Genomic DNA, 15,836 nt, shown 5'->3' with positions numbered 1-15,836 from the left:
ATGGAACAAAAATAAATTTAAAAAGCATGAGCAAGACCTCCTTGTGAGTAGGAAAATCTCTACGAAATGAATCAAATCCACAAGCATTGGCACCGTTGAAACTGAATATAGACTGATACAAAGAAAACATTTGAGTAAGTTACAACTCTCCAAAATGCCAGCTTGCTGAAAAATCATTGAACGCAACAGCTAGTCCAAAGAAATCAGCACTTGCAGTAACTGAAGACAATTGGAAACAAATTAAGGATTAAATAAGAAGGTGTACCTGATCCTCGTCACCAACAATTGTTATATGATTATGAGAAGCAAGAATCTTTAAAAGACGATATTGCATGGAACTTGTGTCCTGAAACTCATCCACCACAATGGCCTTCCACTTGTGCAAGCACTCCTTATAAACTGAGCATAGAAAACATAAAGTCATTGGCATAATGAAGATTTAGCTTCTTACGGCTGTTTATGCTAAGAATGGTGTATAACCTTCAGGGAAATCGGTTAGTAACTTTGCTGAAGAGCTGATAAAGTCGTGGTAATCCAGAGCATTGCATGATTTAAGTATGCTAGTGTAGTGCCCAAGAAGCTCAGCCTAATTCAAATTACAAGGCTAGAACTCTAAATATTGCCAAAATAAATTTTAGCAGCATAATTTGATCGCAAAAATACATTAGCTTACTCCTGTCCGATCACCCATCTTTAAGAAATCTTCTGGTGTTTTTCCAGAAGCCTTAGCCTGAAAAGAAGTATATAATGAACTGTTATTAGCATTGTACGATTGTTTATGTACAAAACCAAAGTGTGGGCGCAGCAAATATAGTAGTAGTCCAAACAAGCAGGAAGCATGCCAAGAATACACTCTTTACTTAAACTACAACTCTTGGAGCTTTTTGTATGCAGTATGCTAGATGGAGTTCCATGTAACTCTCCACTACAAAAATAAGGTCCAAGTATATCTACCTGCAGAAAGTAAGTAATGAAATAATATCTAGTGTAAGATTTAGATGCCTCACAAAGGTCGTTCTTTTCTTATTAATATAGTCGCCTTAAAGCTTGAGCTACACTTCTTGTCCAAATAGGTCAAATCTGATTGCTTTTTCCTCAAGAGGATGACTGGGTTAGTGGACAAAAACAATGGCACTTACGATTCAAAAGCCACATAAAGACGCATTTGGGATAATATTATAGTTTACTAAAGTTTGGACATTTTAGCATGGGTTGCTGCAACATGATTAAATTAATCTCAGGAGAAAATTGGGGGTTGATGAAAATGGAATAATTCCTTATGAGAATGACTAGCCTATGTGGTCATCAAAGAATATCAATTTTGGAATACTAGTCAACTACTTGTAAATAGATACTCATTTGCTCAACCTTATAATACTAAACATCAGAAAGGAAGAAAGAACAGCAGTAGTTAATAAAGAAAAAGTACATTCATGCGTAGGAGGTTCCTTCCTCTTCTCTCATCTAATTATACAAAGGTCCATTATCCTTCTTATACCCAATTTTATCACTTCCAAATTATCATTGTTCTACAGGCATGTTTCAATTACGGTTCCAAGAGGTACAGCACAGCTGCACAACTGCTACTGAGTCGTGTGTGTCTGTATCAATACTCTGACATTATGGTTTGGATCCACTCCTTGATACATCACCAGAACAGGCTAGGTATGTTTTCGCATAACCAGTTGCTCTTATATCTGGAATGTAGCTTTTCCTCTGTGACAAATGTTGCTTTCCTGCTCTCTCCAAGAACAGTTATCAGCATGTTTCTTGTTTTCCACCAATTACACAATGTATGAGTGCCATCTGTTTCGTTGATTTCCACAGATCTTGCATGTTCCCATTGTCAAGTTCATTAATCAGGTTATGTAATTTCTCAATTTAATGTGACCTCTGAACAATCTGGCTACACGATGCAGTAGTGGCTATATAGTAAGGCAGTTGTATAATAGATGTTGTTGGCTTCAAATTTCATCCTCATAGACCACAGGCAGTGATCATCATTTACAATTATTTCACAAGTAACTGTCCACTTCACAATCTCCCATTCAGTAGTTCTAAATTGTAGATTGGATTCTTGGTATGATCCACTGCCTAGCAAGGCCATGGATTCCCTATGTGTCAGGGGCACACCCTTGCTGATAATGGGAAAAGCGACTATGTCATAACAAGGCAAACTCAACAAGCCTTGAAACACTCTCCAATAGAACTCAATCACTCAGCAGGATATGCATGGGAAGATGGCTGTATAATAACTTTTCCCTTATGTAGGAGAATGGAATGATCTACTACCCATGAACTAGATAGAAACAAAATTTCAAATGGTTTCGACGTGTTTTGAATTATATATCAAGAGGCGAAAATTAACTAACTTCATGAAAATTCTGAAACGTTGATTTTGATGACATATTTTGCATGGGTTAATGATGATGAAATCCTTTGGGATTTTGTTTCTAACTAGTTCATGTGTAGTAGATCACATCTACCAGTTTGGATTTTCATTTTTCAATTCCAATTTTTAAAATTAGGTTGATAGTATCCACATGCTGGATACTATTAATAGTAGACTAGCTCAACTCTATACACACATACACACACGCTCAACTCTATACACACATAGGATGGCAAATAGTGATCAACACCATGAAATATAGTCTTCAGGTAAAAAGATTAACTGCAGAAAATGCACCTGTGTCACGAACTTCTGCCACTTTTTAGACTTATCTTTAAATGAGTGTGCCAAGTCCCCACTGCAAGAGTCATCAGCTTCAATTCCTGGTTCTTGTCTTTCCTTTCTTCCATCTTCCATTAGGCGCAGTGCTTCTATGACAGCCTTTCTCTGCTGTCCATGACCATATATTTGAAACTCTGGAGTGCGATCCAACCTGCATTGTGATAAGATATTTATATACCAAGCGTAACCAGCTTCCAAGAGATAATAGACCGTCTAGAAGTTGACCAGGCATTGACTGTGGTTAACTCATCAATTAGAGAATGGAAGCGTCAAGCCACATAAGACCACTTAGAAGGGTTAGCTGCAATCTTCAGGTCAAGGTCAACGCAATTCTGGAACTTTTAAGTGTTAGCTGCAATCTTCAGTTTGTTCTAATTTCTTTTCTCACAATATACAGCATCTTTACATTTTGTTAACTGTTGTACTCGTTGAAGAAACAAATTAGACAATCCCAAATAGTTGGAATGTTGTGGTCATTAACATTGCATCCTATATAAACTAGAAACATTTCTGGGTATGAGGAACACATAACTGGAGCCTTTTCAAATATATTTTGTAATTTTATGGATATGTTAAACCATTTTAGATCACTCAAGTCTTTTTTGCTTGGGTAAATTCAAAACAGTTAAAGTCCTACAAGTTTCGAATGTTAGTTTTTTTTTAATTAATAAAGCATATCTATTAAAACCTTCCGACCTGTGTCTCTATTGCCTTCATCCTTTCATTGTCATTTTCGTCTTAAAAACTACTAAATTTACTTTCAATAAAGATGCATTACTTTTTTAACTAAATTTCTGTATATACATTCACTTGAAATTCTCCTCAGCATGTAAGAAAATTATGCCACTAAAATACAAACCCTTCCCTCTTTAGTCTTTCGAAATTGTCCCATCCTAAGCATGCATTAAAACCTTCCTCCCTGTGTCTCCATTGCCTTTAGTTTTTCCTGTCATTTTCTTCTAACTTTTTAAAAGCTATTAATTTACTTTCACAAAAGATGCATTATTTTTACTAGATTTCTGTATATACATTCGCTTGAAATTCTCCACAGCATGTAAGAAAACTATGCTAGTCTGCACAAACCCTTCCTGAACTCTTTATAGTCTTTCAATATTGTCACGTCCTTGTTCTACCCTTTAATTTGTCAAAATACCTTTTATATCAATTAATCCAAATTGCTGAGATTTCACACCAGTAATTCTTTCCTGTGGAAAGACAAATCCCATCCTATCTGGTCAGAAACCTGGCTATCATTGATACTGCATTTATTGGCTAATAGAAACTCTGGCAGAAACCTCTGAAAAACAAAGCAATCGCAAGAAAGGTTGAACCGAAATCACCACCATACTATCTAAAGTCAACTTGCAACTATGATTCAATAAACTAATACGAATGGAAAACATTGCAAATGGCATACTTCTCAGCATGAGATCGACAGAGTTGCAGACAAAATGAGTGGAACGTGCTTATAACCAATTCTTTCGCGGTCGCCTTTCCTACCACCAACGCAACCCGGTCTCTCATCTCAGATGCCGCCGCAGTGGTGAAAGTCATGGCAAGGATGTTTGCAGGTCCAATACCCTAATAAACATAACCAACTTCATACCAGTAAAAAAACAACAAATACAAGCATCTTAACATAACATCACTAAAATATACCTCTTTCATCAGAGTTAGCATACGCCCAACCATAGTCGAGGTCTGCATTCCCAAATCAAATACAATGCAACTAGAACAAAAGAAATCCAAAATAGGCAATTAAAAACTCCAAGAAACAGTGATAAAAGTGCAGACCTTTCCACTCCCAGGGCCAGCCACAATCACCAAAGGAACCGAAATGTCGCAACAAGCCGCCTCCTTTTGTGCGTCATTCAATTTCTCCAAGTACTCATAATACTTTCTAGGCAGAGAATCACCCCGGTTCTCATCGTAAGAATCTCGAACCACAGAACTCTTTTCATCCTCCGCCGAGCTTTCAGGGACCGGCTTCTCTTTCTTGATCGCAGATCGCTCGCAAACGACATCCACTTCTCTCAAGAAAGCATCATCCAGCTCCTCATCAAGAATGCTCGCAGGAGAGACCTCCATATCCTTAGGGTTAGGGCTAGCGATCGCCAACAGCGGGGTACGCGGGCACGATCCGTTTGCGTTAACGCATCTGAGGAAAAGAGACAGAAATTAGAGCGAGAGGGTTAAAAGAGAAAGAAGAGGAGAGAGGGGAAAAGATTCGGACTTCGAGAGAGGAAGAGGGGAATTGAAATCGAAGGGGCGCTTGCGGTCGAGGTGGGGTTTGGTGACGGGAAAGTTGTGGGAGATTCTGAAGCGCCGGTCGCCGGTGATGATCGGCGATTGGGGATCAGGAGGGAGATTTTCTTTGTTCATGGTTTCCTCTTTTTGCTGTTTTTGGAAACCCTAGAATGAGACGGCGGCAGGCATTTTGGGGAGCTGAGGACGAAGAAGGGCGCTTGTGGGGTTTTAGAGCGGGACAAAGTGAAAATTTTGAATAGAGACGGCCTCCGACTGATTTTGGACCTGGGTTATCTATAATTAGTCCCTTATAACTTCCGTAATTCCACATTAGTCCCTCCATTCGTGGAAATTGCTCATCAGCCACTCAAATAATAAGAGCCTTACAATTGGATCCCTCAATGACCAAAATGGCGTCCCCTCTTTCTTCTCCAACCCAAAATCCTCATAAAAATGGACAAATTTTCAAAAGTAACCCCTTTCACTATTTATTTTCAAAAAACGACCGCTTTTACAAAAAAATTCAAAAACCGGCCTCGTTTCCGCCCTGGAGTTGAAACCAGGTCGTTTTTTGAAATTTTTTATCCGAAACTTCACGGTAGTTGAACTCCCATGAAGTTTAGTAAAACTGCTAAACTTCACGGGAGTTGAACTCCCGTGAAGTTTCGTAGTTCTTTTTTTTTAACTGCGAAACTTCACGGAGTTCAACTCCTGTGAAGTTTAGCAGTTTTGCTAAACTTCACGGGAGTTCAACTCCCGTGAAGTTTCCGAAGTTTTTTCACAAAAACTGTCCTGGTTTCAGCGTCATGACTGAAACCAGGTCGGTTTTTGCAATTAAGTTTGAAAGAGGTTGTTTTCTAGGATTAAATTTCCAAATAAGTGTGAATATGTGGGGACCAGTGGCCCACGTGAACGCCACGAACGTGTTTCTTCAACACGTTTCTTTAACGCGGTTTCACCGCTGGCCCACGAACGTGATTTTAACCGCTGACCCACGAACGTGTTTTCATCAGGCTATATATAGCCATTTGATTTTGCCCTAGGGGTTTGTGCAGGAGTGCAGGGAACTTTGATTTTTTTCGGCTGTGGCTTTTTCTCGGCTTGGAGCAGGTGCGAAGGAGTTATTGATTTTATTTTTGCGGCTGCAGTTGAAGAGATTTTGTGTAGTCCCTTTATCTAGGGTTTTGTGCATCTCTTTGAGAGAGTATTTGTGTGAGGGATTTGAGAGTTTGTTTGAGGGTTTAGATTGAGTGATTGTAAACCCTAGTTGTAATCTCTCCCTCTATTAGTAGATCTCTCCCCTCCTTGCCCCGTGGACGTAGGCAATTTGCCGAACCACGTAAAATTGGTTGTACTGCTATTTGGGTGATTTGTAATAGCTTTTTAGGTTCCCTCGACGCGCAGTCCTAGAGCTGACGAGAGGAAGAGCTAATATCTCACTTTGATGAGATATTAGGCTTCAGATTCTTATTCCCTTCGAGAAACAAAAATTCTTATTGCGGCCTGACTCTCTTATTGTGCTGCCGAAATTTCCGTTGCGCGCAACAAGTGGTATCAGAGCCCAGATTTCAGATCTAGGGTTTTGGAGTTTGGTGGAGGAAGATTCTTGTGTGAAGTGTAGGCTGTCTAAAAATCACAATAGATAGCTTATCCTCCATCAAACACCGATGATGGAAGTTACAATCTGACGACTTCCAGAAGGCTACAATTTGAAGACTTTCACGTAGATCGCTGAAGGTTACAATCTGACAACCTTCACGACAACCGATGAGAGCTCTAGTTTAACAGCATTCATAATCAACATCGGGAGTTACAATCTGGCGACTCTCATATTCTCAAGGAGCCAAGACGAAGATTACAAGACAATGATCTTTGCAACGCTATGACAAAAGAGATTACTTTGTGATAATCTCTTCAAGACAAGACGCGGAGGTCCTCCTCGTGTGTCAACATCAAAACGCCGGGGTCAATCCCGCGTTACAATATCAAAACGCTAGGGTCGAACCCACGTTACAACATCAAAACGCTGGAGTCAATCCCGCGTTACAACATCAAAACGCGAGGGTCGAAACCACGTTACAATATCAAAACACGAGGGTCGAACCCACGTTACAACATCAAAATGCCAGGGTCAAACCCGCGTTACAACATCAAAACACGAGGGTCGAACCCGCGTTACAACATTAAAACGCTGGAGTCGGACCCGCGTTACAACACCAAAATGCCGGGGTCGGACCCGCGTTTTTCAACACCCAGCGAGTACCCAACTCCGCGTCTCAATTCTAAAACGCGGAGTTAGGGTCCTGAACGTCGACGTGGGCGTTTGACTCGTTCAAACACGAGCTGAACTGTTGCAGTAACAGTTTTCCCTCCACGATTTGAGGGATTTTCGCCCCACTATGGAGAGAATTAATGGGGCGGTTACACCCCTTAATCCCCTATAAAAGCGAGTAAACTCAACTGAGTTCGGGGCTGGCTTTTTGGAACGAAAGAGTGGGCTGAGTTGATCGGAGAGACTGGCATTTTCCGGATCTGGGAATTGGCAGCAACAGGAGAGATCCTTGGGCGAGCTTTTGAGGGGATCGGCATCATCCTCCAACGAAGATTTTCTTCAACTTCGACAACAGAGAGCTTTGATCCTTGGCTTATCAACCGAACTTTCGGTTCAAATCAACTCTTTTTCAAGAGTTCAAACTCGATCAGAGTTATCAACTCATCAAGAGTTTTAAACTTGCCACGCAAGTTCTCCACAACGTTAAATCGTGAGGAGAAGACATCGTTCCAGTGAATCAAGACGTGCGGATCGTCAACGGAGAGCAAACTCGACGCAAGCATTCGAGGGAGGCACTCCATCGCCACCGAGAAGAACCCAGTTTTAAACAAAGGGGAGAACCAAATTTCGTTCTCCTCTCTTTTATAATCGAATTGTAACCGAGATTAAAAGAATCAAAGTCAAATTTCTTTTCTTCTCTTTACTGCTTTACATCGAATTTTTTCTACAAACAAAAGATGGCGACTCCGCTGGGGAAGATCTTCTCTGATGAAGAAGTGGTGGCGCAATCCGATGTTCATCTTACTGGAACGACCGTCGAAACTCTCATGGTAAAGTTTGACCAAGCCAAGTTTGAGGAGTCCATCTCCTCCAGATCCCTTAGCCCCAAGGCTATGCGCAAGATCCGCAAAATCTTCAAGGAGACTAAAGCTCCAAATGTTGCTCTAATGCCGAAGGAAGCCCTCTCGTTTAGCAAAGATTGCTCGAACAGCCCCTCCTCTGAAGGAGTGGGCTCAGCTTATGCTAAACGCAGCCCTCTGTGGCGCGTTGTGCAATCAAAACGCAGCCTTCGGAGGCGCGTTCCAACATCAAAACACAGACGTCGAAACTGCATTGATCTGGCAGAACGCAACTCTCAGGAGTGCGTCCCAGAACCAAAACGCGACCCTCATGTCGCCAAACCAAAATGCGGACCTTGTGTTTCAAGTGTAAGACGCGACCCTCACGTTTCAAGTGCCAAACGCGACCTTCGCGTCTCAGGTGCCAAACACGACCTTCGCGTCTCAGGTGCCAAATGCGACCCTCGCGTCCCAAGGTCCAAATCCAATACAGAAGTTGGTGTATACCGTGGAGCTTCGGGGCGCTGCCCCGAACCCCGCCGGGGGGTATTCCAGCCGTCCCGTGGACCCCCGGCTCGCTGACCAGGCAGCGAGACCCCCGAATACTCTGTGTAGCGCGACTAGATTGAGGGGCGGATATAATAAGTTCATGGATTCAAGGTATCTAAACCAGATTCATGTCCACCAAGAACCAGTCCTGTCCAATCATAGACTGGGGGTTCCAGTTCAAACCTCACGATCAGTGAGTAATTCTCCTCGAGTCTTTACAACAGATTTGAGAGAGTTCATATCAAGAGAAAGACCGATGCAACAAGTCATTCCTACGGTCCTCTCGGAATATCAATGCTGCTCATATGTGGCCAAACTATTGGTGTTCGACCAATTTACGAATGTTGCTTTGCCCAACCAACGACGATGTTCTCACAGGAAGAAGTCTCCAGAGACCAAATATCCTGAGGTCACTATCAATGTGATCGCCAAAGGGAAAGCCTCAGGTCCTAGTTCCGATGACTCTGAGACAAGATGTTCGCCGACCGTCAGAGAAATCACTAACGAGTTTGAAGGAGCTTACCGACGCACTCGGACGCGAACAGGAGCCATTCCCCCTGTCAACTACCGGAGGTTAATCAGGGGAACCAATTCTAATGATGAACACTCAGCCATTGCAGAGTCCCAATCATCAAGCTCTTTTGTTGAACATGAGAGCCCCGCCTATATGACAGAAAGCTATGAAGATCTCACGAAGAGACTGGATGAGCAGGAGGCCATGCTCAAATCTCAGCAAGAGGCCATCAATGAACTCATGGCCCTGTTGACTCAAATTGTCACAGACAAGGCCAAATCTCAGAAGACAGATTCGCTACCTAGGCAAGAACTTTCCCAGAGAGGAAAAGCGTCTTCATCCTGACCTCACACAAGCAAAGGGAAGGGAAAAGTGGTTGATGATGCGACTTCTGACCAAGAAGCCCACAACCTAGAATCTTCCTCTGATGAAGGAAGAGAGATGGAGAACGAGCAAAATCTCCAATCTGCTAAAATGGAAGAATTGGAAGCCCGCCTCAATGTCATTGCTAACAGAAGAAAGCTCCAAGACGATGGAGTTGTCAGACTCTATCCTGCCGAATGGGATGTAGCCCCTTATCCTCCAAAATTTGAGGTCCCGACGCTACAAACTTTTAACGGCACGGGATCACCGAACCAACATATTTATCATTTCAAGTCACAGACTGGGAATGTAATATCAAACGATGCCATACTGGCTCGATTGTTCATTGGCACCCTTAAGGGAGTTGCCTTTGAATGGTTCAGGAAACTACCTACCGGATGTATCCAAAGGTGGGCAGATTTAGAGACACTCTTCATGTCAAGATTTTTTGAAGAGGATACAGAAGTCTCTATCCATACCCTTCTCGCCACCAAGCAGAAGAAGAAGGAGTCCGTCAAAGCCTTCGTTAAAAGGTTCCGATCCATGGCTCTCCGGTGTTCGTCAGGTATGACACAGTCTACCTTAGTAGAGACCTGTCGACACAACTTGCAAACCGACCTCCTAGCCCGAATAGGAGTTGCAGAATGTCGTTCTTGGAGACAACTAATCTCTCAAGGCGAACAGGCTCAAAAGATTATTGCCAGGATCAAAGCTGAAGAATAAAGTAGGCAGGATCAACCTGAGCAATCGGACCAAGCCCAACCTTCTCCTGAGCAATCGGACCAAGCCCAATCTCCTCAATCAGAATGGGAAGATACTACGACCACTGAAGCTAATCCTCTTCAGTAGGATGCCGGGTCTCCAATAACTATCACGTTAACAATTACCTCTGATGGTCAAACTCATTAGATAGTGGCCTACTCCTTTTCCCCCTGCACTTGTTCAAAACTGGGGGTTGGTTTATTTGTAGTTCATTGGATTATGAGTAATAAATTTTCTGAGTTGTTATGTTTAATAGAATACCTCTGTCAACCACAAAATCTACCAGAACTACTATCAATTGGTCAATCCGCTTCAATAGGATGACAGGTCCACTAAAACTATCACGTTAATGATCACCTCTGATAGTCTGTTTTCTCCAAATTCCCCCACCAATCCTCTTCAAGTAGGATGGCGGGTCCACTAAAACTATCACGTTAACCGTCACCTCTGATAGTCCTTTTCCTCCAAATTCCCCCACCAATCCTCTTCAAGTAGGATGACGGGTCTATCAAAACTATTCACGTTAATGATTACTTCTGATAGTCCATTCCCTCCAAATTCTCCTGCCAATCCTCTTCAATAGGATGGTGGGTCCACAAAACTATCACGTTAACAGTTACCTCTGATAGTCAAACTCATCAGATAATGGCCTACCTGGTGATGTGACTCTATTCCGATTTCATGGATAGTGCCTCACTAGGTGATATGCTTTATCTACCTCTTTTTCTTCCCCTGCTAACTCTTAATCAAGACTGGGGGTTGGTTACTTAGAATCCATTGGATTAAGAGTAACGAATCTTTCACATCGTCGAGTTAACATTACACTTCTGACGATCATCATCCCCACAGAGTATGCATTCAACTTGCATCACTCCCAATTTGTCACGTTAACAATATACCTCTGACAACAATCAACTTATCAATCATTGTCAATAGGATTATAAGTCCTCAAAATTGCTCAAATCGCAATCTTCCCCGGCAAGACGCTAAGTCTTCAAAATCTTGTTCAAATCACAAGCATCAAAATTTATCGCTTTTGATGATAAACTCATTTAGCAAGTTTCCCCAGTGAGACGCTAATTCCTAAAATCTTGTGCAAGTCACAAGAACACACATCCTGTCATATTAACACTAAACCTCTGACAAATTCACTTATCAATCCTCTCCAATAGGATGATAAGTCTACAAAGTTGCTCCAATCGCAACACACATCCTGTCACATTAACACTAAACCTCTGACAAATTCACTTATTAATCCTCGTCAATAGGATGATAAGTCCACAAAGTTGCTCCAATCGCAACACACATCCTGTCACGTTAACACTAAACCTCTGACAAAATCAACTTATCAATCCTCTTCAATAGGATGATAAGCACAAAATTGCTCCAATCGCAACACACATCCTGTCACGTTAACACTAAACCTCTGACAAATTCACTTATTAATCCTATTTCTGAATTTTACTCTAAGTAAAAATTCATGCCAAGTTAATATTACACCTCTGGCGCTTTCAATTTTCTTTTAGTGTTTCAAGTAAAAATATAACACAGGAAGAAATAGTGACAAAGCCTACGTATTCAACATCATAGCAGGTTGCTATTAATAACGCCAAAATTCATGCCTTACATGCATGGGGAACTTTATCCCAAATCCTAAATAGGGATAAGCCTACGCCTAACACGCGTTACCGGTTAGTCTTTTTCCGTAAAAATAATAAAGTCTATGTATTCAAAATCATAGCATCAAGTCTAAGAGGGTTCATTCTCTTAGCACAACGTTACATGTGAAACAGATTCAAATAATTCACATGCTAGCCCGACTCAAACGGTAGTCGGTAAAGGCTTATCAAATCCGTTGATGGCTGAGGGTTTGCCAAAAATCCTATGCATATTCGTAGGTCCATTAGCTTAATGGATGTGAGCCGGGACTTGAAACGAATAAGCTGAAGACAAGTCTTAAAGACTTAGTCAAAAATGCACGGAAGCCACTTCCATATCTCAAGTCAAAACGCCGAGGTCAGACCCACGTTACAAAAATCATGACGCCGAGGTCATACCCGGGTTTCAAATTCAAAACGTCGAAGTCAGCCCTGCATCTCAAATTCAAAATGCAGGGGTCCACCCCAGCATTCCAGAAGCAGGATTATGACGCATACCTTCACAAAGGTCCTACGTGGCAAATCCCTTCAACCAAGATGCCATCGAAGCGAGTGCAGAGAACGACTCCTTTACGACAAGAAATCAACAGCTCCAGGATCAGAGTGAGATCCAAAGTATTCCAAAAATTCGTCCCAGTCAACCGCGAACTTTCGAAAGGGTTCTGTAGGTTGTCTAAAAATCACAATAGATAGCTTATCCTCCATCAAACACCGATGATGGAAGTTATAATCTGACGACTTCCAGAAGGCTGTAATCTGAAGACTTTCGCGTAGATTGCTGAAGGTTCCAATCTGACGACCTTCACGCCAACCGATGAGAGCTCTAGTTCAACAGCATTCATAATCAACATCGAGAGTTACAATCTGACGACTCTCATATTCTCAAGGAGCCAAGACGAAGATTACAAGATAATGATCTTTGCAACGCTATGACAAAAGAGATTACTTTGTGATAATCTCTTCAAGACAAGACGTGGAGGTCCTCCCCGTGTGTCAACATCAAAACGCCGGGGTCGATCCCACGTTACAATATCAAAACGCTAGGGTCGAACCCACGTTACAACATCAAAATGCTGGAGTCAATCCCGCGTTACAACATCAAAACGCAAGGGTCGAACCCACGTTACAATATCAAAACACGAGGGTCGAACCCACGTTACAACATCAAAACGCCAGGGTCAAACCCGCGTTACAACATCAAAACGCGAGGGTCGAACCCGCGTTACAACATTAAAATGCTGGAGTCAGACCCGCGTTACAACACCAAAACGCTGGGGTCGGACCCGCGTTTTTCAACACCCAGCGAGTACCCAACTCTACGTCTCAATTCTAAAACGCGGAGTTAGGGTCCTGAACGCCGACGTGGGCGTTTGACTCGTTCAAACACGAGCTGAATGGTTGCAGGAACCATTTTCCCTCCACGATTTGAGGGATTACCGCCCCACTATAGAGAGAATTAAGGGGGCGGTTACAACCCTTAATCCCCTATAAAAGCGAGTAAACTCAACTGAGTTCGGGGCTGGCTTTTTGGAACGAAAGAGTGGGCTGGGTTGATCGGAGAGACTGGCATTTTCCGGATCTAGGAATTGGCAGCAACAAGAGAGATCCTTGGGCGAGCTTTTGAGGGGATCGGCATCATCCTCCAATGAAGATTATCTTCAACTTCGAGGAGAGATCCTTGGGCGAGCTTTTGAGGGGATCGGCATCATCCTCCAATGAAGATTATCTTCAACTTCGACAACAGAGAGCTTTGATCCTTGGCTTATCAACCGAACTTTCGGTTCAAATCAACTCTTTTTCAAGAGTTCAAACTCGATCAGAGTTATCAACTCATCAAGAGTATTAAACTTGCCACGCAAGTTCTCCACAACGTCAAATTGTGAGGAGAAGACATCGTTCCAGTGAATCAAGACGTGTGGATCGTCAACGGAGAGCAAACTCGACGCAAGCATTCGAGGGAGGCACTCAATCACCACCGAGAAGAACCCAGTTAAGTGGTATTAGAGCCCAGATTTCAGATCTAGGGTTTTGGAGTTTGGTGGAGGAAGATTTTTTGTGTGAAGCTTGGTTCTTGGAGTTCTCGGCTTCGGTGGAGATAGCATTAGGAGTTGCCGTTGGAGATTTTGCTTTCCTCGTGTGGATAGGAGATCTATTTGGAATCCGATCTAGGGTTCAGTTGGGTGGTTCCTAATTCTATCAAATTTGTTCTTTCTCTACAATTTGGAGTTAGTTTGCAATGGGAGAAGAAGGTGAAAGCAGCAAATCGATGACGAGTACAATACAAGTTGGTTTTCAGAACATCAAAATTAGTGTGGTGAAATATGACGGCAAAATCAATTTTGGTTTGTGGATGAGCGACGTACGGGATGCGCTCAATGCTCAAAATTTGGAAGAGACCATCATGGTCCATGAGAGGCCACCTAAATATGATGAGGCGATATGGGAGAAAATGAATAGGAACGCGTGTGGGGTGATCAGGTCCTGTTTGGAACAGGAACTAAAATATGATGTGATTGGGGTGACGTCTGCAATGAAGATGTGAGAAATTCTCAACAATAAGTATCTCACAAAGAGTGTTGAGAACATGTTGCACTCTCGCTAGCGGCTCATGTGAACAACTACACTAAGTTATTGTCGGACTTGGCGAATGTTGATGAGAAGATATCGGATGAGTACAAGGCGATTATTTTGTTGGGCTCCTTACCCGATGAGGAGTATGATACCTTCAGGCTCACTTTGTTGAATGGGAGATCTTCTATCAGCTATAGTGAAGTGACTAACGCTTTGACAAATTACGATTTGAGAAGGAAGGATAAGGAGACTTCCCGCGCTAGTACTTCAGGAGAGGCCTTGTCGACGAGAGGTAGAAGCCCATATCCAAAAAGTAGTAATAGAGGAAGGTCAAAGTCAAGAAGCCGCCACCAATTAGCAAAGAACCAATGTGCATTCTGTAAGGAGTAGAGACATTGGAAGAGAGACTGCCCGAAGCTCAAGGAGAAAGAGAATGGCAAGAAAAAGGGCCCAAAGGCCAATAAGGTGAATATTGCGAAAGGCGATGATTCCGATGATTCGTGCTTTTCTCTACTGATTACTCCGGAGGTGAATCATGTGGATGCATCAGATTGGATGCTTGATCCCGACGCTACTTTTCATATGACCCCTAGGCGAGACTGGTTTGCATCTTTTGAGAAAGTCGACGGGGGCGTTGTTGTCATGGGAAATGATCAATCCTGTGGCATTTGTGGGATATGTACCGTACGGATTAGGATGCACGATGGAATAGTCCATGAGTTTAAGGAGATGAGATTTACTCCTCAACTGAAGAAAAATCTTATCTCAGTTGGAGCTTTGGAGGCGAAGGGATTCAAGGTGACTTTCGAAAACGTTGTAGCGAAGGTTACTAAGGGATCATTGGTGGTGATAAGGGGAGTCCGCAATCGAAATTTGTATTATCTGAAGGGAAGCATCGAGATTGGCCAGGTTGCTTCGGCTATTTCAGAAACGGACATGAGCAGACTTTGGCACTATAGATTGGGGCACACAGGTGAAAAGTCACTGCAGGCATTGTGCAAGCAGGGGCTATTGAAGGGAGCAAAGAGTGGGAAGATTGAGTCCTGTGAGCATTGTGTTCTTAGCAAGAAGACGAAGGTAAAGTTTGGGACTGCTATTCATCAGACGGGGGGCATCTTGGACTACGTGCACACAGACGTTTGGGGTCCCACCAAGACTGCATCACTTGATGGTAGACATTGGTTCGTCACTTTTGTAGATGACTATTCTAGGCGTTGTTGGGTGTACACCATGACGAAGAAGAGTGAAGTCCTAGATTTGTTTGTGGAGTGGAAGAAGAATTGGAACTGCAGACTGGGAGAAATATCAAGACGTTGCGATCCGACAA

The 15,836-nt window shown here is 42.7% G+C and overlaps 1 protein-coding gene across 4 annotated transcripts in view; it reads right to left on the bottom strand.

Annotated features, from left to right (window-relative positions):
* The window catches only part of LOC109839046 (ATP-dependent DNA helicase SRS2-like protein At4g25120), a 41,010-nt gene extending 35,768 nt beyond the window's left edge, over window positions 1–5,242 (bottom strand). For all 4 annotated transcript variants that reach the window (XM_020407476.1, XM_020407477.1, XM_020407478.1 and 1 more), the window contains exons 1-9: window positions 4,968–5,242; window positions 4,529–4,892; window positions 4,394–4,435; window positions 4,152–4,315; window positions 2,690–2,885; window positions 674–730; window positions 481–586; window positions 266–399; window positions 38–112 (exon numbers count right to left, since the gene is read on the bottom strand). In XM_020407476.1, the coding sequence (XP_020263065.1) occupies window positions 38–112; window positions 266–399; window positions 481–586; window positions 674–730; window positions 2,690–2,885; window positions 4,152–4,315; window positions 4,394–4,435; window positions 4,529–4,892; window positions 4,968–5,116 (1,287 nt within the window). In that variant the 5' untranslated portion in view covers window positions 5,117–5,242. The remainder of the gene's footprint in view (window positions 1–37; window positions 113–265; window positions 400–480; window positions 587–673; window positions 731–2,689; window positions 2,886–4,151; window positions 4,316–4,393; window positions 4,436–4,528; window positions 4,893–4,967) is intronic.

Source organism: Asparagus officinalis, chromosome 4, assembly GCF_001876935.1.
Source record: "Asparagus officinalis chromosome 4, Aspof.V1, whole genome shotgun sequence".
Taxonomy (NCBI): Eukaryota; Viridiplantae; Streptophyta; class Magnoliopsida; order Asparagales; family Asparagaceae; genus Asparagus; species Asparagus officinalis.
Note: the sequence above shows the minus strand (reverse complement) of the source record. Positions and strands in the feature narration are given on the sequence as shown.